This window comes from Mastomys coucha, unplaced genomic scaffold (genome assembly GCF_008632895.1).
Source record: "Mastomys coucha isolate ucsf_1 unplaced genomic scaffold, UCSF_Mcou_1 pScaffold15, whole genome shotgun sequence".
NCBI classification, from domain to species: domain Eukaryota; kingdom Metazoa; phylum Chordata; class Mammalia; order Rodentia; family Muridae; genus Mastomys; species Mastomys coucha.
In genome coordinates, this window is record NW_022196897.1 from 78,418,443 (window position 1) to 78,443,898 (window position 25,456).

The 25,456-nt window shown below is 48.9% G+C and overlaps 2 protein-coding genes across 23 annotated transcripts in view; one reads left to right on the forward strand and one right to left on the reverse strand.

The window, feature by feature from the left end:
* The window catches only part of Phf21a (PHD finger protein 21A), a 183,377-nt gene extending 168,709 nt beyond the window's left edge, over positions 1-14,668 (forward strand). For 14 of the 18 annotated variants that reach the window (XM_031371075.1, XM_031371076.1, XM_031371065.1 and 11 more), the window contains 8 exons: positions 238-289; positions 968-1,047; positions 1,517-1,577; positions 3,881-4,044; positions 9,682-9,837; positions 11,479-11,554; positions 11,910-12,013; positions 13,013-14,668. In XM_031371075.1, the coding sequence (XP_031226935.1) occupies positions 238-289; positions 968-1,047; positions 1,517-1,577; positions 3,881-4,044; positions 9,682-9,837; positions 11,479-11,554; positions 11,910-12,013; positions 13,013-13,267 (948 nt within the window). In that variant the 3' untranslated portion in view covers positions 13,268-14,668. Of the gene's footprint in view, positions 1-237; positions 290-967; positions 1,048-1,516; positions 1,578-3,785; positions 3,809-3,880; positions 4,045-9,681; positions 9,838-11,478; positions 11,555-11,909; positions 12,014-13,012 lie in introns of all 18 variants that reach the window. The other 4 variants (XM_031371070.1, XM_031371074.1, XM_031371073.1 and 1 more) reach the window with 1 other exon arrangement.
* Positions 14,669-17,573: 2,905 nt separating this feature from the next.
* On the reverse strand, positions 17,574-23,943 carry Large2 (LARGE xylosyl- and glucuronyltransferase 2). Of its 5 annotated transcripts, none has more exons than XM_031373583.1 (15): positions 23,727-23,943; positions 23,484-23,639; positions 23,312-23,409; positions 22,916-22,998; positions 22,570-22,693; positions 22,201-22,372; positions 21,979-22,083; positions 20,462-20,574; positions 20,244-20,369; positions 19,989-20,144; positions 19,740-19,900; positions 19,032-19,310; positions 18,617-18,766; positions 18,325-18,520; positions 17,574-18,197 (listed from the first exon to the last, which is right to left on the reverse strand). In XM_031373583.1, exons 2-15 carry the CDS (start codon positions 23,578-23,580, stop codon positions 17,988-17,990), a joined length of 2,070 nt encoding a protein of 689 aa, XP_031229443.1. In that variant the 5' UTR covers positions 23,581-23,639; positions 23,727-23,943; the 3' UTR covers positions 17,574-17,987. The 5 variants fall into 5 exon arrangements, with proteins under 5 accessions (XP_031229443.1, XP_031229442.1, XP_031229445.1 ...); XM_031373582.1 differs by having other exon boundaries at positions 23,309-23,409; XM_031373585.1 differs by lacking the exon at positions 21,979-22,083.
* Positions 23,944-25,456: the final 1,513 nt, after the last annotated feature.

Here is a 25,456-nt window from a genome sequence, read left to right on the forward strand (position 1 = left end):
TGCCCTCTTCTGGTGTGTCTGAAGACAGCTACAGTGTACTTACATATAATAAATAAATAAATAAATCTATTTTTAAAAAAATCCAAACTAGAGTCACTGTGGAATAGAAAGCCTCCTTGGTGCTTCTTTGTGTGACTCCAGCCTGTCAGAGTGGCTTTCCTGCTTTCTGACTAGGAAACCTAAGATTGGCTTTGTAAGATCCCTTACTAAAATATATTCTTTTCTTCTCTGGCACAGAAACTTGCCTTCATGGTGTCTCTAGGGTTGGTAACACATGACCATCTAGAAGGTAAGAGAAGATTTTCTCAGCATGGTCTTCTAGCTTTGTTCCTAAAAGTGATGTTTGCTAAATTCCTAGAATAGAAAGTTGAGGCACAATAAAGTATGATTCAACCAGTGTGAGCAGGGTTTCCTATAGAGAAAGAATTGCCTCTGTTCATGTAATTTGTAGGCCTTTCCCTTCCTGGTATCATTCCCTCTCCTGTTCCAGGAACCTTTCCAGGTCCTGAGTGAAGGTGGCTTCTGGTCTTTGTCTCACTGCAGTAGCAAGTGCTCCTTTGACAGGTCCTTGTCTGTATTCTCCTGTGTCTGGACATCAGGATCCCAAGGACAGTTAGAAAGCTCAGTGCCCCTATTATTTAATTCAGGAGTGGTGAATTCTAGTTGGTAGTCTGTAGATCAGCTCATGCAGGCCTGTACACATAGCAGTCTAAAAATAAATAAGAATGGCTGTTGATAAGTGTGGTCCAGCATTGCTCTCATTCACAGAGGAGCACGCTGGAGGACGGCATGGCCTTCCCATTTGAGAGACATGAGTAGTGTGCTTGCTTCTTTTGAGGACATAGCGAAACAAAGCCTTTGTCCTATTCCTTATTGGTTTCAGGAAAGCCAGTACATTACATAGTGCACTTCTGTTCCTTAGCTTCTCCATTCTTACCTTCTAACCAAAGCCTTTTCTTTTCTCAAGAAATCCAAAGCAAGAGGCAGGAGCGGAAGAGAAGAACCACAGCAAACCCGGTGTACAGTGGGGCCGTCTTTGAGCCTGAGGTACTCCAGCCAGCCCTGGCCCTTCCTCATGCCCTGACTTCACGTATGGCTTGTTAGTCCCTCCCCCTGAAAGCCTGCTAAGAGCACTTCCATCTGTACTCAGCCTCTTCAGCTCTGTGAAGTGATGGGCTTCTCTGCTCACAGCTCCACTGTGTTTTGTCAGTCACTGCTCATCTCTTAAGGTTTTGGAGTTTGAGTAGCTACACTCCTACCTTACAGTGTTAATTCATCCTGAGTAGATGCAGTCCTACCTTACAGTGTTAATTCATCTTGATTTGACTTTGCTGTTGGGAAGCAGAAGCAGGCCCCTTTGGAATATTCTCTCAGAGCCAAGTACATACAATCAAACTCCTTAGTGCTGAGACCTTGTGATGATTGCCCTGACTGACTAGCATGTGACAGGCATGTTTGCAGTGTTGGTGATAACCATGCTATTCAATAGTCACCTTTCCTTCTTAAATCTCCAAAGCGTAAGAAGAGTGCAGTCACTTACCTTAACAGCACAATGCATCCTGGGACTCGGAAGAGAGGTGAGTGTCATTTAAAAACACCCTGTCTTGCTTTTGCCTTTGCTTTCTGTGTTGTGTTTCTTTTCCTTCTCCCTTCCTCTTTTCCATTGTCCTAGAACCTAGCTGCTCTATCCATTTAAAATAGTTTTGTTGTTTTCTGAGAACATGGAGGAAAAGAGAGATTTCTTAGCCCTCTGAACAAAGAGCTAAAGCTGACTTTCCAGGTCCTGGCTAAGCTGGCTCAGGAGAATGGCATAATGGAGCATTTCTGCCCCAAGCCTACCAGGCCATCCGTGAATAGCTCAGTGAACAGAACATTGTGTGAAAGGAAGTGTTTGGCATCTTTAAGCAGCCTGGTACTGCTGTTGCCAAGGTGTTTCTCATACTGTTTCAGTCCTGTTCAGTGAGGGTAGAATGGGGCTACGTTTCTGTGCTCTACAGACTTTCCAGGAAGAGAACTTAGAATCTTTTATCAGTAAGCATCTCGAGCTAAGGAAGAAAAGCAAGCTGTTAAGACAGGTGCCCAGTGCAGAGGCTCCTAACACACTGTTTGTTCTCTTCCTCCACACCTTCCTCTAGGCAGAACACACAGCAGCAATTCTTACCACGCAGGTCTAAATAGGTCTTCATAGCTCAGGCTTAGACTCATCAACAAGGTACTGAAATCACTCTCTGATGTCAGTAATACATCCCAAGGTCCCTTTCTCCATGTGGTAATGTGTCTCTGAGTTACAGTTGCAGGCTGGAAAGGTTGCAGAGTAGGTGACTAGCATACTGATCTTTGTGCTTACACACAGACTGTCAGAGCCATTGGAGACTTCTCAGGTTACCCTGACCTTTGCCTTGGACAGAGCTACTAATGTGTCTTCCTTAGTGGCTTGAGAGATCCTTTATCAGTCCTGTCCTGCAAGTAACCAGCCCGTCTAGATGGGAAACCTTATGTCACTGCTTTGTACTGGCTCCTGGGCCATAGTCATAAGTTACTTTTTTGGTTTTGTGTTCAGCCCCTTTTTTTTTAGTGACCACACAGTTCTCTGATAAGAGGTCCCCAGCCAGCAGCCTCAATTAATTGGTCTGCTGGGAGATAATATCTGCTTAGAGAACAAAAGTTAACTCAGCCAGAAAGACCAGAGGCTAAAGCCTACATTCACGTGCCTAGGACGTGCCTTGTATGGGGAAGCAGAGAACTCGTCGTTGGCTTTTTTCCTTTACAGCACTTGGTTCTTTGGAGAAAGACTGGACAAGTCTCTTTGTAACTTGGACTCTGTCTGACCAACACAGGCAGTGCTAGTGTGGTGTCTGACCATCATGGTACCTATGCATGACCCTGACAGACTGTGCTTGGTGGGAAAACCTTCACCAGTGCTTGTAGAGAAATCTGACTTCACTGGCATTTCCTGACTTTGCTGTGTTGGGTTTATATATAGTGACAGGTCATAACTCACAGGTTAGAAGCTATCACCCAACCCTGTGGAGACATGGACCTTGATTTAGGTGTGTGATAAGAGTGACTGCCCTATAAGTTCTGTGACTCTGGGCTCTGCTTTTTTAGACTGTTTGTAAATTGCCTCAGATTGGGCCTTTCTGGAGGAAAAACAAAAACAACACTGTGCCCTCTCCTTAAATATGTAGTCCAGGACTGTTGGTGCTGTGAAGCAGAGGCAGCTCTCAGAATGCTGTAAGGGATCCCCAAGGCTTGGAAGCCTGTGAATTCCCTTGACGTCCCTGGTACTCTTACACTCCAGCTGTTCCTAGAAACTCCCTTGCTGTGGCTCTGACAGCAGAGGGCCAGAATAATTGACTGGAATCCTGCCTTCTCATATTGCCTGCCTCCATCATACCAGTGGGAAGGTCTGAACTGTTAGCAAGAGACACAGGGTAGCAGGAATGCTGAGTAAGCCCATTCATGGGAACAGAGGGTCATTAGCACTGACTGCTGCAGAAACCCCTTGGTGACTAATGCAGAAAACACGTTAACCACTGTTTCAGCTTCAGCCTCCTCCTGTTGGAAACTTCAGGTGTGATAATCCAGGCATGCCCATGATCTGCCCAAGATGGTTCTCCTTACAGATGCCAGTACCTTGAGCCATGCTCCAAGGCTCCCTTCTCCTCCTTTCTTTTAGGATTCATGTAGTCGTTTCTAATGACATTGACATCTTTGCTTCTTTTCCTTCCTCTGGCCTGTGCATTAACCTTCTGTCTGCTACCTCACTTCCCTTTCCATGCTAGCCAATGAGGAACACTGGCCAAAGGTATGTAAGATCATTTTCCCCCTGTCTTTCCCTCCCCCTTTTCCCGTTTTGTTCCCTTCTCTTGGTATATAGGTCGTCCTCCAAAATACAGTGCAGTGCTGGGGTTTGGAGCCCTTACCCCAACATCCCCCCCATCCAGTCATCCCGACTCCCCTGAAAATGAAAAGACAGAGACCACATTCACTTTCCCTGCACCTGTTCAGCCTGTGTCTTTGCCCAGCCCCACCTCCACAGACGTAAGTAACTTGGGAACGTTCACTCTCTCCGAGAGCTCACATGGGAAAGCCATTGTCCTATGCTGTGTCCTCACCAGTCTGACCGTTCCTCAATAGCCCTGGAATAGCGGGAGATACTGCAGAATGCCTGCAGACCTTGCCAGGCAGCTTTCTTGTGGGGCCACAGCTGTTCCATGTCCTTGAAAGTCATGTTCACATAAATCTGGGGAGCTCAGGGTTTCAGAGTCTGGATTTGATCAACTGTGAGTGAGCTCTCAGAGGAAAGTGGGGACAAGCAGGGGCTGTAGTTGAATGGTTTCTGTCATTGGTGTGCTGGAGGGAGAACATGAGCAGGGCAGATGCTTCCGCAGACCTGATGCACAGTAGGCACACCTGCTGCACAGTAGGCACACCTCCAGAAGGGCATGAGGTCCTGTCTTGGTGGAACTGCTCAGAAACAGATTCTAGCGCTCACATGTTCTGCTGAGTAAGCTCAAGGGGCTAAGGACACATCAGGGAACAGCCAAGCAGTACAAGTACTCAGGGGGCTTGTGTTCTGTAGGAAGAGGGAGACAACAAGGGAACAGATAAATAACCTATCAGGCACAGATGAGCACAAGGAGGAGAAATGGAACAGAAGGCAGGCACAAGGAGCAGTGCCTGGAAGGCGAAGGCATCATCCATGAAGGGAGAGGAGAAAGTATGGGAAAGTGTGACCAGAGAGGGGATAGGCCTGCTCATACAAGGCTTTTATTCTAAGAACAGTGGGAAACCACCAGAGGACTTTAGTAAAGGGATGAAATAATTCTCCAGTTTACACATGATTTGTTTCACTCTGAAGACTCTGGCACCTATAGACAGGCTACAGTGCAGTACACAGTATCACATATAAACAGGCTGCAGAGTGATGTAGTGCACAGTATCACCTGTAGACAGGATACAGTGCACTGTAATCACCTGTAGACAGGCTGCAGGGCGATGCAGTGCACTGTAATCACCTATAGACAGGTTGCAGGGCAATGCAGTGTACTGTAATCACCTGACAGGCTGCAGGGTGATGCAGTGCACTGTTATCACCTATAGACAGGCTGCAGGGCAATGCAGTGTACTGTAATCACCTATAGACAGGCTGCAGGGCAATGCAGTGCACTGTAATCACCTATAGACAGGCTGCAGGGCAATGCAGCGCACCGTTATCACCTGTAGACAGGCTGCAGGGCAATGCAGTGCACCGTTATCACCTGTAGACAGGCTGCAGAGTGATGCAGTACACTGTAATCACCTGTAGAAAGGCTGTAGAGTGATGCAGTACACTGTAATCACTTGTAGACAGGCTGCAGGGCGATGCAGTGCACTGTAATCACCTATAGACAGGCTGCAGGGCGATGCAGTGCACTGTTATCACCTGTAGACAGGTTGCAGGGCAATGCAGTGCACCGTTATCACCTGTAGACAGGCTGCAGGGCAATGCAGTGCACTGTTATCACCTGTAGACAGGCTGCAGAGTGATGCAGTACACTGTAATCACCTGTAGACAGGCTGCAGAATGATGCAGTACACTGTAATCACCTGTAGACAGGCTGCAGGGTGATGCATTGCACAGTGTCACCTGTAGACAGGCTGCAGGGCAATGCAGTGCACTGTAATCACCTGTAGACAGGCTGCAGGGCAATGCAGCGCCATGCAGTGCAGTGTATGACCATTTACTCTTGATTGACCACTTATTACTACATTTGTTTCTTTGCATGGTTCTACATACCTGCACATGCAAACACATGTATGCACCTATTTTTTTTCCTGAGTCAATTAAGAATCTTCACCTCAGTGGGGTATGGAGGCACACACCTTTAATCCCAGAATGCAGTAGGCAGCAACAGGCAGATCTTGAGTCCAGCCTGGTCTACAGAGTGAGTTCTAGGACAGGGCTACACAGAGAAACCCTGTCTCAAAAACTAAAACTAAAAATCCAAAAACAAAAACAAAGGAATCTTTACCTCTAAGAATAATAGTATTCTGTTGTGTAGCTACCATGTGGTTATAATATTATGGGAATTTAACATTGGTTATATCTCAGCATGTAATACTAAATTCATATTCTAATGTTTCCACTTAACTCAGTAATTGAATTTGTCTGAGATCACTCTTGGCATTTATTATCCTGGTTGTATCACCTAGCTCTCCTTTATTCTGAAATGGTTTCTTAGGCCATCCTTTTCTAAATTACAGTTTGTTCATTTAGAGCATGTATGGTATGGAGGGCAAAGGGCAGGTTTTGGGAGTCAGTTCTATCCTCCCACTGTGTGGGTCTCAGGGATTGAACTCGGCTGTCAGGCTTAGTGACAAATGTGTGCATGCACTGAGATGTCTCACTAGGACCTCTTAGACCATTGTGTCTTTCCTAATGGTGGTGTCCTTTTCACTGACACAGTTGCTCTGTTGTTTGCCCCCACTGAACTATGCTAGTTCCCTCCAGAGTAGACTGAAGCATAGGTTTTTGAAGGAGTCTGGAATCGGGTGACAGGCCCTTCTCAGTGTATCACAGCAGGAGGTGTGTGCTATCAACCTCTTATTGACTTTCATCTCTTGAGATAATTTCCATTGACCTTGGGAAGGATGGAATGAATCAGGAAGGCCAATAGGGAGGTCCAGACAAGGAACTATGACAGCTGACTGGTCCTGATAAAGCAGTTGATGCAGGCATGGAGAACAGTGACCAGTTCTGTTTATAGTTTGAAGAGTCGAGTAGATTAAATTGAGTAATGAAAAAAAAGAATTCTCAAGAATAAATGTAAAGTTCATAGCCTGAAACAACCAGAATGCTGACACTAACATTTTCGGAAGATGACAAGAGAGACAGGCAAGAGCTTCTTTGTCCATGTCCTCATCCCTTAGGAACTGCAGAACTTAACTGTTAATGTCTTGGATAAAATGATCCTTGAAGTTGAAAGTGCTCATGACTTACTAATGGCTCCATGAGAATGCCATTTGAACCCCTAAGTTAGAATTCTGGGGCAGCAAACAAACTATTATCTTTGGAGAAGTGGGGTCACAGGAGAGTTCTGCTTCCAGCATTTCCTTCCTTGGACATACCTGCTACTACAAACTCATCCTGGTTCTAAAGACTTGGTGTTCCATCCATCCTTCCTAACTTTTGCCCTAGTAACTGATGCAGGTTTCAAACTGGTAGACTAACAAGCACCAGGAGTCCCTGTCGGAAACCATGCTGTGCAGTGCAGTGCAGTGCAGTACAGTGCTGGGGAGGAGCTCTGCTCACGGGTCACTACTTAGGCCACGTTACCCTTGTCTGAATTCTTTGGTTCAGTTGAGTTTATTCTTTTTTTTTTTTTTTTTTTTAACAGACTAGACCTAAAAGGTCTATTCTAGTCAAATCACAAGCTATAAGCTCCAGGCTTCATCTCAAACCGTGAACATTGTTCTTTTCATAAATCTAAAGTCAAAGTATGCTTTTCTGAAACCACTAAAAATGTTCAGCACTTCCTAAGTTAAACCCTGTGGGATACATTTTTTTTTTAAAGATAATTGACTTGCTACTTTTACAGTATCCCAACAGCAGCTGTGATTAAAATCAGCACACAGAGTTCGATGTGTTTGCTGCTGGGTAGCGTAAGCCTCGACATTAATTAAACAATAACAGTTGAAAGCCAAGCATTTCCTGGGAATCAATAACCATCTAGAAGGGCTTGATAATACAGACCCAGCCAGACACTGATCCTCAGGACATACCTTGTAGCTGCCATCATTTTTATGAGAAGGGAAGATTTGCTGACTAATAAGTCCTCAGCAGAGTAAAGCCGGACTTGGTGGGGGCAGCATGTTCTCAGCAATGTCACTGTTAGGCACTTTTTACTTTTTTGTTTGCTTATGACCTGTCACCAGGGTTAGACCTTTTGATTTCCACTCTTGAGGCAAAGACTGACCTTAATGGATAAACTGTCTCTGTATTTTATACTCATTCTGACAATCTTGGGATTTTGTATTTAAAGTGTTAAGGTAGAGCAATTCTCAAAATGTGGTCTCGAGTTACTGGCACTTTTCAGGGGTGTACAAATCAAAATTGTTTCCATAGTAGTACTAATACATCCAGCATCACTTCTACACTCTTTCTCAAGACTGGAGATACAACTTCCCATGTGATATGATGGCTATTTAATGCTGCTGTGTTCTTGGGTTGTGTTTTATTTTCAGTGTACTGTTGCTGTAACTTTCTGTGATTCTGTAACTAACCCAGAGGTTCTTAGTGATTTTGAATACACAGAAATCCCAACACTCACAAATGCTAGACACTACTGCCATAGTATATGTAAATATGAAATTTGAAGGTTGGAGCTGGAGAGATATGTGCACATGTTTACATGCACAAACATACAAAGGGGAGTTTCCCCACGTGATTTCCCGTGTGGTTGGAGGGCCTGGGCATCACTGTCTGGCTGCTTACTCTGTAGTCCTGTGGTAGGATTCTAACAGACGCTCCAGACATCCTAAAGCAGCGTGCCAGCACTGAGTGGTCACGACCCCTCCAGCTCGTCCTTCAGTCCCCTTCCCTGGCACTTTAATTCATGTGTTGATCCTATCCAGAGAACAGGTCACACATCAACATGGCGGAGGACACACCTCTATTAGAGCTCTTGATTTTATTTCCCCTGTGTTCTCCAAATTTTAAATAGTTGTACTTTCTTGTTTGCTGGTGCCTCCTGTTCTGAGGCCCACAGGCTCCCCTGAACACCTAGTGATCCACCACAGAGGGCGCAGTAGAGTGGACTGGGGGTGCTGTCTCTGTCTAGTGAAATGAAAAAAAAAAAGAACATAGCTGGGTATGGGGAGATCACCCCAAAATATGTTATATGCTTATATTAAAATGATGTTACCAATGTGGATAGATTCAATTTTAAATAAACCTTATTGTATCAATTTAAATATAATAAACTCATAAATTAATTTAAAAAACAGCAAAAAAAAAAAAAAGAAAGAAAGAAAGAAAAGAAAAGAATAAAAAAGAATATGAGCAGCAAATGCCAAGTGCTGATTCTGCAGAGCATTGTCAGCTGTGGCTGTGACGCCTTCCGTTCCGCAGTAGAAGTGTGTATCAGATCTCTTTGCTCCTGACTTGGGCTTTCCCATTTGAACATTCACTTGAGGAATATTTCCCTAAGTGAGCAAGAAATTCGGTAAATCATTATTTCTTACATGTATTTCCAAATTCTTTTTAAACTTCCTCTAAAATGACAGATAATAAACTTTGCTCCTGTTAGTGCAAGATAGTTTGGTCAGTGGGTCTGATCTGTGAATTAGAGTCTTAGTGTTGGAAATGCCAAGCTATTACCTAAGCACTTGATTTCGGCCTAGACAACTGAAGATCTTTGCTGTAACTCTAATTTTTAAGGTTAAATTTTTACTCTAAGTCTGAAGATGTAAAGGAAGTCCTTAATGCTAAATTGCCACCCCAGAAATTGAACTTTGTGGAGCAGGTGGAGCTTTGTGCCATTGGAAACTCCTGCTTTCTGTAACACTAAAATTGGAGGGCCATCTCTGTGCCATCAGCTCACTTTCAAAAACACTTATGTGCAGCCACAATGCAAAAGGTAACATTGAATTTTCACCGTCTTTATCATTTTCTCACCTTTCCTTTCTATTTCATAGGGTGATATCCATGAGGATTTTTGCAGTGTTTGCAGAAAGAGTGGCCAGTTGCTGATGTGTGACACGTGTTCCCGTGTGTATCATCTGGACTGCTTAGAGCCACCCCTGAAAACAATTCCCAAGGGCATGTGGATCTGTCCGAGATGTCAAGACCAGGTACTGGGGATGGGTCACATGGATGAGGAAAAAAAAGAATGACATGGAAACTCCTGTCCTTCCTACTCTGGGGAATAGGCTCCCCTTCTCTCTTGGTTGTCCTCCTGGTTCCTGAAACAGCATGCAGGCATACAGCATAGCCTGGGTTCCCTCACAGGCTTCCTGGTGCATGACTTGCTTTCTTCTTTGGGAAATGACTTGTCCTCCCTTTCCAAGTACAGACAGACCTTCAGCCCCATGTAGTGGCACAAGCCTATAATCCCAGCACTTAAAAGGCTGAGCCAAGAGCTTAATAAATTCAAGGCCAGTCTGAGTGAGATGTACACTCTCACTATGAGAAAACAAAACAAAAGATAAATTAGGATCCTTAAAAGCTTATTCTAGGCTGGGTCTGGTTGTGCATGCCTTTGGTCCCAGAAATCAGAAGGCTGAGGCTGGTGGATCTGGGTTTAAGGCCAGCCTGGTCTACATAATGAGTTCCTGTCAAGCAGGGCTACAAAGTGAGTTGCTGTATTTGGGAAAAAAAAACTAAACTAAATAAAGAAAACCTGATTTGAAATCATTTTTTAAATTTCTCCCTTTCTGCTTTTTTTGTTTATTTGATTTTTGCAACACTGGGACCCAAACCAGAGCATTGTGCATGCTGCTTAAGCATTTAGGGCCTTGTGAATGCTACTTACATGCTCTACCATTGAGCTGCATCTTAAGTCCATGGTGTGTTGAAACAAGATCTCTCTCTGTAGCCCAGGCTGGCATTGAACATGGGATTTCCTGCCTTGGCTTCCTGGCCTACAGGTATGACCACACCTGACTTAGTCTTCATCCATCGACTGCAGTGTAGTCAGAATGCCTTCTCCTGCTCCTCTCTCACATGATCCCTTGACGGTCGCCTACGGGGGGGGGGGGGGGGTAGATTAGACTTCCGTATTTAGAACTATGTTTAACATCCTTTGGGTATTTTGGGGGGACATACCAAAACTAAATTTGAAACAGGTAACTTGTCGAATCAAAGGCAGAGTTGCCTGAGGTGACTGCCATCAAGCTGGTGTCCAGCCTTGTGCTTCTGGTTCTAGCTGTAGAGAGTGGTTGAGGTTGTGCACCTTTTGTTTGCTTGGTTGAATGGATGTCTTGTTTTTGTCTTTGCTTTGAGACAGGGTCTCACTGTGTAGCCCTGGTTGACCTGGAACTCTCTATGTAGATCAGGCTGCCCTCAGACTCATAGAGCTCTACCCGCATTTGCTGTCCACCATGCCTAGCTCATGTGGTCTTCTTTAATTTTTATTTTTATGTATTCATTTTATGTGTATCTATGTGTTATCTGTGTATACCTGGTGTCCTGTGCCTTCAGAGGTGGTTGGGCATTTGGGACTGGAGGTACAGACAGTTGTGGACTGCCATGTCAGTGCTGGGATATGAACCTGGTGCATCTGGAAGAATAGCTAGAGCTCTTAACCCCTGAGCTGTCTCTCCAGCCCCTCTCGTGGCTTTGGAACAGGAATGGTCCCAAGTCTCTGCTTCTCTCTATAGTCAGGGATTTCGAGTGATGCTTCTATACAAGCTTCCTTGGATCTTGTTTATAGCCAGACACTAGTATTTGATCTTATCTTGGGTCTCAACGGGGAAACTATGACTTCTTTTCAGATGCTAAAGAAGGAAGAAGCAATTCCATGGCCTGGAACCTTAGCCATTGTTCATTCCTACATAGCCTACAAAGCAGGTAAGATCTGCCTTTTCAGGTGGTGGGGGTAGCGGGCAGGGGGGTGGGTGCGACTCAGTGGAGGGCAGTGCTGGGTTTGCTTCCAAAAACTAAAAATAAAAAATAAAAATATATTATTGAATAAAGTAGGAAGTGTGTGAACCACCTTTTGAGGAGACTCTGAAGTGTGGTACCCCCTATAAAGCCTGGCCCAAGCCACCAAGGCCAGCATATCCAGAAGGAAAAGTCCATGTAGTCAAGTTCTGGGTCCTGGCTGTATGACAGCAGGCACTTTAAGGGCTGGTATTTTTGCTGTACAAAGCCAGGCAGGCTTTTCTAAAGAATTGATGGTTTAAATGTTACTTTTTTTCCCCAGCAAAAGAAGAAGAGAAACAGAAGCTACTTAAGTGGAGTTCAGATTTAAAACAAGAACGGGAACAACTGGAGCAGAAGGTGAAAGAGCTCAGCAGTTCTATAAGTGTAAGCCACTTCTCTTTCTAGACACACAGTGCCGGGTCCTTGACAGCTGCCTCCAGTCTTTCCTTGTATGAATGTGGTCAACTTGGGCAGCCAGACGTCGGCCTTCTGAGTTACTATGCAGCACTCATGTGCCATGGCCGTGTGCTACTTGCCCAAGCTCTGAGTGCCCTTGTGGCTGCTGTCTGAGGGGTTTTCAGTCTGCAGCAGAAGAGATGGAGTAGCAGCTGCACCATTATAGCACCACCCAGTGCCTGCACATTTTAAGGAGAACCTCACTTGACCCTGAGCAGCTGTAGGCCCCCTTGAGTGACTCTTTTAGACCCCTGATTTATTAGGCTAAGGGAAAGAGTTCCAGCTGGCAGCCAACCTAGAAGGCCTGGTTTACTGACTGGAGTCTTTGACATTGGGCTATCTTAGGTCTCCTAAACATTACTGGCTCACTCATATACTGCTTCTAAATTATGAGTGACGAAATGATCCTCCACAGACCTCAAGCCAGTCCCTGTATCCCTCACTGGCTTTTTTTTTTGGTTGGTTGGTTTTGGTTTTGGGTTTGGTTTGGTTGAGTTTGGTTTTTCAAGACAAGATTTCTCTGTGTAACAGCTCTGACTATCCTGGAGTTCACTCTGTAGACCAGGCTGGCCTCGAACTCACAGAGATCCAGTTGCCTCTGCTTCCCAGCTGCTGGGATTAAAGGTGTGTGCCACCACTGCCTGGCTGTCACTAGCTTTTTAATCACCTGTGAGCATGGCAAACACAAGCCTTAGGGCAGCTTTCATGGCGACTTTCATGTGTCCAGTAGAGTTGGCTTTCGCTCTACCATTGGCCCCATCTCTTGCTCTTGTATCTCCCTCCTTTGGTAGTGTCTGCCCACACCAGGTGGAACAGCACAAGTTGTAGAAGTTGTATGCCAGTGCCCAAGGACTGGTTTGTGGGGCACTTTTCTCTGGGGCTGCTGGGCCCAAGAGGCTGAGCACCCACCCTTATCATTTGCTGCAGAAATGTATGGAGATGAAGAACACCATCCTGGCGAGGCAGAAGGAGATGCGCAGCTCCCTGGACAAGGTGAAACAGCTCATCCGCCTCATCCATGGCATCGACCTCTCCAAACCTGTAGACTCTGAGGCCACTGTGGGGGCCCTCTCCAATGGCCCAGACTGCACCCCCCCTGCCAACGCCGCCTCCACACCCGCCCCTTCCCCCTCCTCGCAGAGCTGTACAGCGAACTGTAACCAGGGGGAAGAGACTAAATAACAGAGCCCTCAAGGAGATGCCACAGTCCTGGTGGCGAGGAGACTCTAGAAGAGCAAAGCCGGATTTCTTCTGGAAAGTACAGAGTTCTTTTGGTTCTTTGGTTCCAGAGAGAGAGAAGATGCTTGTGCCAGGTGGCACCTGAGTTTGCCAATTGATTGTTGTTATTCTGTGTGTACATGCAAAGACTGGACCATGTTACATGAAATAGTGCCAGCTGGAGGTTCTTTGCCAGCACCATGCCAAGTGACATAATATATTACTCTCTCGATTATACACCAGTGTGTGCCTGCAGCAGCCTCCACAGCCACGGTGGGTTCGTTTTTGTTTTGTTGGGTGGGGAGCAGGGACGGGCGGAGGGAGGAGAGCAGGTTTCAGAACCTTACTGGGAGCCGTTTGTTTAGGTAGAAAAGACAAGTCCAAAGAGTGTGTGGGCTTTCCTATTCCTAAACTTTTCACTACCATAAAACCAAAAAATGAAAAAAAAAAAAGAAAAAAAGAAAAAAAGGAAATAGAGATTTAACTAACCCAGTGCCCAGAAGAGGGACGGGAAGGGCTGGGAGGGGGCTAGGGTGGGAAAGTATATGACATAAGCAGTATTTAACGTTCCTGGAGGGGCCTAGTGCAAGAGGAGAGCCCCGGCCCCTCCCCAGCTCGCCCTGCCCACAGCTCCTGCAGTCCTCCCCTCTGCTTGGTGTAGTGCACAGCCCCAGGTGGTTCCCTGCCTGGCTAAGCAGGGAAGGGAGGATTCCAGGGGTCAGGAGGGAGGAAGGCGGATCAGAGGTTTTACTTGAAAACAAGCTCCATCCCTTTTCTATATTTATAAGAAGAGAAGGTTCTGAGCAGAGCAGCACGACCCAGGTGTGTGTGAATGGAGACGACCCTTTTCTCTTCTTCAAGTTTATTTTTGTTTTTGTTCTTGTTTTGTTTAAACAAAGTTTTGTTTTGTTGTTTATTTTACCTTTTTTTTTTTTTTTTTTTAACAAGAACTAAAATAAGGAATAGAAAAGCTGTTTTTCAGGCTGACGGTCCTGTTAAGGGTAGCGAGACCTTGCATGATAGAGTAGGTGTCCTAGTGTCAAGTGAGGTCGGTGAGTCTGTGTGTGTCCCGTGTCATCAGTCAGGCACTGTTCTGGTTGGTTTGTTTTGTTTTTTATTTTCTGGTTTTGTTTTCTGGCTTTGTTTTTTGTTTTTTCATGCAAGGGCAAAAAAAAAAAAATCTTTGTACCTGGGGAAAAATACAACTTTTTTTTTAATTAAAAAGGAAAATAAAAGATATTGAGGTCTTCCTAGTGTTACTTAAATTAAGATCAAGGTAAGAAACATTGTAAAAATTACAAAAGTGCTATTTGTTTCCTAAAAACAGTGATTTTTATTAAAAAGGTGTCAGAACTGGAGAAAATGCTGTGTAGTTACAGTTTTTTAGCACAGAGCCTACTGATCCTGATGACATTTTGCCGTGTTGTGTCTCTAGACTGGGGTGCCCACCACCAGGTCCTCCCACCTCCTCCCTCCTCAGAGTTGCTATGTCCTTGGTACAGGGATCTAATCTCCGGTGTTTGAAGCCAAAATGGAATGTGCATAGTGTCAGGGCGTCCCCACGGTCTCAGAACCTGCTAGAATGCAGGCTGGTGCCCACCTACACCTTCCCTTGGTGCTGCTCTGTCTTACAGCCACCAGCATTACTTACGCCTCTGGGGCTCTTCGGGGGACTGACCAGTGAGGCTCCTCACTGCCTGTATACTTGGCCTCTGGGAGGGTATAGGGTGCAGGCTGGCTGCATCTGGGGGGATGCCTTGAGCGTCCGTATGTCTCCGAGAGCCCACATGCCCTTCAAGTCCATCTTGCGTTGAAGAGAGGTCTGAAGCTTTAGCGGGCCTCTGCCTGCTAGCCCCAAGGTCAGAGTTCACTCCCATTCCACTCACTCACATGCTTCTTGGGTGTTCCTGGGCTAGAATCACTCTGCTTGCCTTGTGTGACCTATTGTAGACTTTTCTTCTTGGAAAAATGGGGTTCTGAAAAGCTCTCTACTCATCTCCCTGACAATACCTTAGGGAAAGCAACTCTATGAGATGCATGCTCCCACTAGAAATCTTTATCTGTTATATGTCCTTGAGTGAAGGGACAGAGGCCTAGGCTCTGTCCCCAGGTCTGAAAGCAGCGCCTCCCTGGAACCCACCAGGCTCCAAATCTGGAGCCCACCAGGCTCCCAAGATTAGAAGCAGGAGAGGCCCCTTGCTTCTTCCTTGCCCAGTTAGGTCTGGGGAATGAGCTGGATCCTGAAACTCCAACAGTCAAGAGAGCTAGTGAGCTCGGGTTGACTGAGGGGAGCAGAGAAAAGCCGTCTTTTCTTATTTAGGAACTAAGGTGCTGTCCAGTTAGTGGGCGTTGGATCTTTGGCAGAGGATCAGAGACCAGCAGCAGGCTGACATCCTGTCTAGGTTCCCCCAACCTGCCAACCCCCTGTTGGACTTGTTTGGGCCCATAGGCTAGGGCTTGGCACACACTGCCTACTTATGATGGAAAGAGGTTGACAAGCCATCACCAATCACTACAGGCCTTTGCTCCAGAAGAGCTGCTGGTGACAGTGCAGAACCTGAGTGGCATAGACTCCCATCTCCTGATGTTTGCAAACGAGCTGCTTTGAGTCAGCTGGAGTGAAGTAAAACCATGTAGCCCTGCTCCAAGCCTCTGCTGTGGGCCCCTGCCCCTTCCATCAACTTGCCCTTACCTCTGTCAGCACAGAGCTCCTCTCTGTCCCCTTAGACCTGTGAGTACCTGTGACCACCTGGGACATACACACATGCTGCCCCGCCTGAGCTGCCTCCAAGCCCTCATCCTCTCTTCCCTACCTGCGTGTGTTGCTCTTACAGTCAGTAAGGCTCGCTAGCATGGCAGTCACTTTGGAGGGCCTTGGACTGGGAGTCCCCTTGTCCCCAGGGTCAGGATGGCAGGTGCAGGCTATAAAGGTCCGCACCATCTCCTTTCTCCCCTGGAGGGTCCTCTTTCTTTCTGAGCCACTGTCTTGTCTGCCTCTGCTGAGCTGGACCAGTTCTCGTTTTTTCTCCTTGCTTATCTGGCTTTGGGAGGTAAACCTGCTGGTGGCACCCTTCAGGAAAGGCTCAGAAGCAGTCCCTGAGTGGGGCCTGCCTCTATAGCCAGTGACAACCACAGGCAGCCTCCAGCTGTCCCCATCTTAGTGATTGGCATCCTCTTAGGGCCACCTCTCCTGCTGCTGCTGCTTGTCTCATGCCCATCAGGCAGTGGTAAGCGTACCCAGCACTGCCGGAGTGACTGTTTGCAGCTGTCTGTCTACACCTACAACTGCCTCTCTGCCACCTCTCTGCTGCGCCTGATGCTTCCTCTTAGGGCTGTTGAGGCCTTCTTGACTCTCCCCACCAGCCCCGCTCCCTCCAGCTCACAACCTTTAAAAGGTCTCTTCCCTTGAGGCCCTTCTTTGGTATGGACTTTACCTAACTAAAGGGCTGAACTCTTGAGGACATTCCTCCCAGGGGCAGGAGTAGGATGGACCAGTGGCCCTTTTCTGGACACTGGGCTCTCCAGACCCCATGGCTTCTGATGAATGCAGGCTACTTTGCTCTGTGTAAATGACTGTGGACCTTATTCCACCCCTCATCCCAACACCCCTGGCAGAAAACAGGAGTACCATTTCTCATCCTGCCTTCAGCCGGTGCTCCTGGTCAGCTCCTTCCCAAGAAGGGATTAGGTGACCCGCCCCCCCCGGGGGGGGGGGGGAGATTCCGCTGGTCCTCTCCAGGGAATGAAGAATCCCACATGGCAGCCTTGGCCCCTGCACCCCTCTCCAGTGTTCTTGCTCTTAGCCCAGGGTGAGTTGCAGTCAGGTGGGTGGGCTGAGCAGACCAGAAGTCAGCGAGCTCCATGCGTAGAGCCAGCCAGACCCAGTCCTGTCTGTGTCCATGCCCTCTGTGATTTCAGTCTTGGTAGAATTTGTATTTGGAGTTTTGTGCTTCAAAGTTTCTGTTTTGTTTGTTTGGTTTTTGTTTTGAGGGGGTGGGGGGGTACAGAGCAGCCGATCAATTTGTATTTATTTATTTTAACATTTTACTAAATAAAGCCAAATAAAGCCTCTCAGCCTCTTGGTGTTGAGTTTGGGGCTGGGGTGGGAAAGTGTACACTAGAGTCTCCACCTCCAGCCTGCGGCCCTTGATGGTCAGACAGCCCTGGAACTCTGGGCTACTCCCACTGCCAGGTGATGCCCTCAGACCCTAAAGAGCCTGGGATTCCCCAGCCAGAGCACAAAAGCAAAGCAAAAAACAAACAAAAAACGTGCGTTTTAAAACTTTATCAGGGCTAGAAGAAGGACTTGGAAGAAATGGGAACCTGGGTTGGTCCCCAGCACTTACATGGTGGCTTATGATCACCTGTGATTCCACTTCCAGGGAATCTAAAGCCCTCTCACCACATGCATACAGGCAAAACACTCACACATAAGATAAAAAAAAAAATTTAAAAAAATTTTATTATGTAAGAGAATTAGAACTAGCCCCAAACCAGCTGAGGCAAAGGAGGGCTGGAGTCTAGTGTGGAACAACAGAAGGAACTAGGAACCCCACAGATGCTCCACTCTAGCCCTTTTGACAAAAACTTTAAATAAATAGTAATAAGGGTGGGCACCCACCAGGGTTCTCCAGTTTCTACAGGGAATGCATGTGTAAGCCATAGCCAGGGCAGCCAGGCAAGCTCAAGCCCGGCTTCGGGACTGCTGCAGGGCAGTGAGGTATTTCAGGGCTGCAGATCCATAGCGCCTTGACAAGTCCTGATGGAACTCCTCCTTGAGGGCCTGGAGACAGTTGCGGTAAGTGGAGCTGGAGCGGAAGCGGGAGATGTCCAGACTTGGGGCGTGGGGCAGGTGGATAGAGAAAGCCTCAGGAAGTACCAGGAATTCATATTCCTGTAAGAACAAGGGACAGAGCCAGGGCTGAACTGGGGAGGCACAAGTAGGGCTGAAATGGAACTTTGTACCATGACCCACTAGGAAAGAGCAGGTCACAGCCAGGGTATTAAAGTGCCCTCCTTACCTGAGCGTCCAGCTCTATGATGTGGGCCACCTTGTTCCAGCCAAATCCAACAAATCGAGGATCATAGCGGGGACAGTCACGGGGTACCACCACATAGGGCTCATAGTCAGCTGACCACTGCACACGGTACGGTGCCTGGGCTTCCCGCCAGCGGGAATAGTCTGTGGACAAGTGACCCTGGGGCCACTCGTGGTACCTGTGTAACAGAATCAGGTGGGAGCAGGGAGTAGGAGTTTGTGAGCTCAGGGTTACCCAGCACAGGAACAGCAGCGCAGAACATGGCCTCTCTTACCTAAAGGTGTAGAGGGAGCCAGCATCCAGTAATGTCAACAGCTCTGCCTTAGAGTTTGGGAAGCTGAACCTGTAGTGCAGGGTCTCAAATGCAGGCACCACCAAAGCAGCCTTCCGGCGACTGCCCAGCTCCAGCTGCTCGATAGAGGCCCTGAGGAGAGGCATGTGGGCACTCAGCCAGGGGCCTTACCCCTGCTGAGCCGCAGCCCCACCTTCCAGATAGCCTTGCCACACGGAAACTGCCATTTGAAATAGAGCATTACCTCCATGACTCAGTAGCAGCCCAAAGGAAAGGCCTAAGATAAGCCCCATTTTGTGGAAGCCACTGAGCCCCAGAAAGAAACAGGGACACAGCAACCTAGGGGTCCCAAAAATATCCTGACGATCACAGCATATACCCCACCTTCCAGGCCCACCTGAGATAGTCATAGAGGGAGTAGGCAGGTAAGAAGTCAATATCACTGAGGAAGACATAGGGTGTGAGAGCCTGGGCCAAGGCCACATTGCGGAGCTGGTTGACTGGATAGAGAGGACCATCCTGGTACACTACATGGTAGGCCACATCCTTCCTTGCAGAGAGCACTGGTGATGTTTCCACGAAATGAAGGAATTGTTGAGCCTCTGCATCTGTCAGGTACAAGGCCAGGCTCATGGGGCCTGGCCAGTGCCTGCACAGGGCTTCCAGCATCTGCAGCCTGGGGTGAGGTGGGTAGTCAGCCCTTCTAGGCCACTTGTGCCCAGAAGCCCACGGATGGCTAGAACTCTTCCCCAAAGTTAGCTGCTGAAGAGCTCCCTCATGTGATTAAGCACCTTACAAGCACACAAAGCTGGTCTTTTAAAATCCTCACAACTACCCCTAGGTGGGTACATCTACATTTAAGAGCAAACCATTGGGCGAGCTAGAATTCCAAAATACTGAGGCCCCAGCATAGGACAAGGGCAGTTCTAGGCATCAGAAAGACTTGCAAAGCCCAAGCTTTCCCCATCATAGACAATGTCTCCAACTTCTGGGACTCTGCCAAGGACCAGCAGCTCACTACCACACCGTCAGGCTACTAGGTAAAATCATTCTCTCAAATCCTTAGTTTCAGCCTATGCTGTACTACCTGATGTTACACCCTCACCGGTCCATAGAGAGCTGGGCCACCAAGGTGACATCATAAGGCCGGGGAGGTGGCGGCTGGTGGGGCAGGAAGGTGATGTGCACCCGGTGCACAGTGAGCTGCTGTTGGCGGAACTCAAAGCAGGGCTCTTCCTCATCCAGCTGTGCGAGGGCCTGTTGCAACTGAGCAGGGTTCCAGGAAGGAATGAATGACATGCCCTCCAGTACAGAGGGGCAAGACTTTCCAAAGGCAAGCCAGCATACGTCTTACCTGCTCTGCCCCAGGAGGGAACTGGTTGGGGCATCCAAAGAGCTCTCTTCGCAGCAGCTTCCCGTCATACCCCAGGAAGGTCAAGTGCAGATTACGGAAGAATTCTGCATGCTTGTTCTTCACTCGAAGCTTCTTTGGTGAATTCCAGTGGATCACCTGGACCCAGGAGGTATCAGCAACAGTCCTGGTCAGTGTGCCTTGTGGCCCTGCCCCTTCCTCCGCCCCCTCCCTCTCTGTCCTGAAGTCTCCACTCACTTTGAGGTCAGCTGCTTCCAAGTAGCAGCGCTCAGCCAGAGTGTGGTCTGACAACTGCACGTTCCAGACACAGGGCAGGGGATGCACCAGATTGGGATGCTCCTTGAGAACCGCATTGAAGATGTCCTAGGCAATGATGTTAACAGCTCTACCTCAGAGTTCACATCTCAGTTCCCAGCCCGCCCCTTAACACTGCTCCCACAAAGATTCCTTCAGACCTGGTCAGCCAAGGAAGTGGCCGTCAGAGTATGCAGCTCGCGTTTGGCTGTCAGCTTCCACATCTGCTCCCAGCCAGTTTGCTGTAGCCTATCCAGCCATAGCAGGATCACACCTGCCCGCAGGGAGAGAGGTTGCCATGACCACCACTGACATCCAGAGTCTTTTGAAATGTTCATTTTGTAGTATGAGGGGGGTTGGGGGGGTGGAGGAGCCCGAACCCTCTTATATTCAAGACAGCCTACCACTGAACTACACCCCCCAGACCCTTTTTAAACTTTATTTTAAGGAAGGAACTGAAGAGATAGATACATGATTAAGAACACTTATTGCTTTTTCAGGACCCAGGTTCAAGCCCCGGAACCCACATGGTGACTCATGGATGGCCCTCATAACTCATTTCAGAGGATTCAGTACCCCCTCTGATCTCCATTGGTTGCAGGTATGCATTCAGTATACATACATACATGCAGACTAAACTTTCATACACATAAAACAAATCTTTAAAAATATATGTTATTTTGAAATAGGATCTCACTAAGTCAGACTGGCCTCACACTTGCAATCTTCCTGCCTCAGCCTCCCAAGAAGCAACACCACACCAGGCTGCCAGGTCTGAATTGTACAGGCAGTCACGTGTCACCTAATGGTGCTTTGGTCAATACTATAAAGCATATACTATGGATGGTACATGATTAAATGAAATAGAAGTCACCAGCTAGGGCTGGAGTGTGTGGCTCAGTTGTAGCACTTGTCTGTCATGCATAAAGCCCTGGCTTATGGTCCCCGCTTGGCATAAACCAGGGAGCATGCACCTGTAGTCCCAGCACTGGGGAGACAGAGGCAGGAGGATCAGAAGTTGAAGATCATCCCCAGGTACACAGTTAAGTTCAAAGACAGACTGGATGTATGAGTCCTTGTCAAACAAACCAACCAACCTACTACCTAGTATTTTTCCAATGTGTTTTTTTCCGGTTTCAGCTATACAAACACTTGCCATTGAATTACAGCTGCCTGTCAGTAGGCACTCAGTCCAGTAACATGCCTGGTATTCCCAGACCACACCACAGCCTGGAGAAGAGTAAGCTGCCCCATCTGGGTGTGTGTAAATACACCCTCTGGTGTTTGCACAGCAACAAAATAGCCTAATGGCAAATCCTTCAGAATATGTCCAAATTGTTAACACAGGATTATATTTTCTGATGGTTCAGACACAATCTCCCATAATTCCCTTAGGCAGAGAGGAGCTGTATACTCCACCACCTCACAGAGACCTCCCCACGTCAGGGTTATCTCAACTCTTCCCATGATATGGATGGGAAAACAGAGTCTCAAAGGGAACAATGAGCTGGCCACAGCCATTTGGTACAAATACAAAAGGCAGGCAAGTTCTCGTCACCCACGATCCAGTCTACAGCACTGGCAGAGCTCTTTTGGGAGGGCTTCCTAGCATTCTGTGCCTGTCCCGACCCCTGAGGCCCCAGCCCACCCGATTCTGCCTCCCTCACCACTGTCCCACCTGTGTTAAATCCCCTGCCCAAGGCAGGCCAGGGCCTATGGTTCTTCCAGAGGTTGCCCAGGTACCAGTCGCTCTGGTTCTCCACGAGACCGACCACCTGCTTGTCTGGGAGGGGAGGGTGGGAGGGAGCTGCCTGGGGATATGGGCTCAGGGCTAGTCCAGAACAATGGCCTGGGGAAGCTGGGGAAAGGCCAGGCTAGGGCAGGGTTGCAGGTGTCTCACCAGAAAACCGATCAAAGAGTGCCCAGAGCTCCACAATGTCAGAGGAGAAAGTGACGTCAGTGTCCAGGACGATGACTCGGGCCAGGCTGAGAGGCAGGATGCTGGGAAGTACGAGCTTCATCAGCCCATACAGGCCAGAGTAGTGCTTATTGGGGATCCAGGAGACCAGGGGCTGTACCGAGGAGGGGGAGAACAGAGCAAGTGGCACAGCTGAATGTGGCCATCACCCCCCCCCCAACCCCAAGGATGAAAGATTTCAGCTCCAGGAGGTCTGGTAGGACAGTTCCTCCTCTCCCACCACCCACTGCTGGAAGGAAGAAGAGGATGGGGTGAGCTGGGCGGAGCGCAGAGGGGGAGAGTCCTTCCTGCCTTGAGTTCTTCAGCATCGTAGAAGCTGACCACCACAGCAGGCACCATCCATGTTCGGAAGAGTGTCTCCAGGATGTTTCTGGCTATGGCATCAGTTATCAGGTGGAGGTGCAGCGGATTTTTCCTTTTGGGTGGAGAAAGTTAGCCTGACATGGTTGTGCAGGAACAATACAGGATTTTCCCCACAGGAGGAAGCCCTGTCTCCTACAAGGAGCTCTTGGGGATGTTCTGAGGGCCCCCCTTCATAAGAAAGAAACTTCAGTTTCCTCAGCATAGATGAGGAAACTCAGAACAGTGGTGCTTTGTTATGGGTAGGTTTTTGACCCTCATCCAGGCCTGTCTGTACCTGTAGAATAGCAGTGACTTCATTAGGGTAATGATCTCTCGGCTGGAGTTGTATCCTGCACACACGATAGCCACATGCAACATCTGGGGAAGGGACACTTAGGTCAGCAGCAGCCCTCAACTTCTACTAGCTAGGGTAGCCATCCTGGCCTAGACCAGTGTAGCCCCACCTGGCATAAGAGCGGGGGTGGGGTGGGGAAGAAGGGGTGCCTAGATGCAACGCCTAAATTTCACAAGTTGGGAATCAGAAAAGGGTTGAAGGGGCGTGCGTTGCAAGCGTCCTTAGGTATCCCAGCTGCGTAGACAGGTGTCAGGTGCCGCCGTGATTCCCACAAATGCCCAGATGGCAGGACTGGGGGCCAGGAACCTTGGGGGTGGCAGCACTTGGCACAACTACCTCGCACTTGGATGGCAGTAGAAGCTGCGAGCTGGAGGCCGAGCGGTTGCGACTCCCGTACGGCTTTTCATCGAGGGTGGCAGTTGTGCCTAGTCCATCTGAAAAGACACGTGGCGTGAGCAGGCAGCGGTCACAAGGATCCCCTCTTCCCCTGCCCAGCTCGGGTGCTCACACTCCGGGTCCCGGCCGAACAGGAAGAAGCCAACTACTAGCAGCAGCAGCAGCAACACGACGGCCCCCATTGCCCGGGGGCGCCCTCGGGGCAGCATGGCTGTCTGTGGGACTCAGGGCGGGGCGCGACCTCGGGCTGCGGGCTCCATCACCGACCCTACGGACCAAGGATCAGAGGAAGATGAGCGCTGGACCGCGGGGCCCGACGGCTGCTGGCCTTGCGGAGCACAGCTGCGGGCCTCACCTGCTCTAGTGGCTCCGGGAAGGTCTTGTTCCTCCTGCGACCGCCCAGCAGCCAGGTCTCGGACGGAATCCCGTGCTAGCCCCGCCCCCAACCTGGGCTCAGGTTTCACCTTTGCTTGTCTGAGCTGAAAGGGGCGGGGAGACCCCCGGCAGGGCCCCGCCCCCACACCGCAAGGTCTAGGAACCTTCAACCCCTTTTAGAGTGTGGTCTTGCACCAAGGCACAGGGAGGGCTGAAGGCCTTGGGGACAGTTACTCAGGGTGACCCTGTGCCTGCCACTTGCATCCCCCTGGCTCTAGAACCCCCATTTCTCCCCCCTAAGAGGAGGGACCGATGACCCTCAAAGAATTAACGAACACACCGCGGAAGTCTGGGAGGCTGAGTATAGTGGGGATGGGATAGGAATGTCCGACCCGGGGGTTAGGGACACCTGCTCGACGACAGGAGGCTGGGCCTGCTGGGGACACCTGTAGCCTGCGCGCGTCCTCCCTGGTCCTTAGCCCTACCAGAAAGGGACTGGAAGATGCGGGCACTGCGCCCTTTTGAAGGCCACCTCCCCTCCTGCACGAGAGCTGGCAAAGAGCCTCATCGCCACCGGGGCAGGGCCATGCATTCCCCCACCCTTGTGTAGAAAGCTGTGATTGTGCCGGCTCCAAAGCCTGGATTTCTTCCTCCCTCTTCTCTCCACCCCTCAGCGGGCCTCCGGCACGCCTTTTGCCCTGTAGGGGTGCAGGGAGTTCTGGGCTGTGAAGGAGACCGGTCATGGTCGTTGAGCACAGACTAAGTGTCAGGCTCTGAGCTAAGTGTTTGCCAAGTCTTTGCTCAGGTAATCCTCACATCACCCTGAGGACACAAGTTGAGATTGTCCTTGAAGAGTGAAAGGAACCTACCTACCTATATATGGCCTTTGGCTACTTGCTAGGCAGGCAGCCCTCTACTGCTCCCGTAGCTCCTGAGGCTCCTTTCTCAGTCTTCCCTAAGGGTCTTCTACCTCGGGACCTGCCCCTCCCTGTCCTTCTTTCCTCCTGGAATGTGGTTTTCTCTACATCTCTTACTTATTTTCCCAGGTCCTCAAGGGAAGCTGAAGTTGCCTGTTTGTTCTGGGAGGTAGCCCCCACCTCCCCCACCTCCACACACATTCCAGGTGGTCAGTGTGTGTGTGTGTGTGTGTGTGTGTGTGTGTGTGTGTGTGTATAAACTGGGTGGGAACTTGGACCTGCCCTTAGGGGCCTCACCAGCAGCTTAAATTGGGCCTTTTAGCGGGGAAAGACCAGTTGTATAAAGTGAGGCAGACCCATAAACAGTAGCCTGGGGCTGGCTCCTCCCTTGAGTGTTCGGAATGCCTTTCTCTGGGAGATGGGGGATCAGCCTGTAGCTCTTTAGGGGTTGCTAGGGAAACCGAAAGCCACCTCTTTGTACTTTTAGGAATTAAGAGAAAGCCCTGGTGTGCAGGGTTTCATTGTCATCTTCAGCCTGCTGTGCAGTTGGGATCTGGGTCAGGGGTGGGTGAGAGTGGCCCTCAACCCAGAGCAGTGGCTGTGGGAGTCAAAATGTGAAGGAGCAGGTAGCGTCACAGGCAGAGCCTAGACCAAGGTAAGTCTTCCATCAAGAGATGTTAGCTAGTGGAGATACTGCCTCTGTAGATCCCTCTGTGGTCACTCATGTGGATCCTGTAGAAACTTCAGCACTGTGGGTGGGGTAGTGAAAGGAAGGCTAGGAATATCTGCTGGA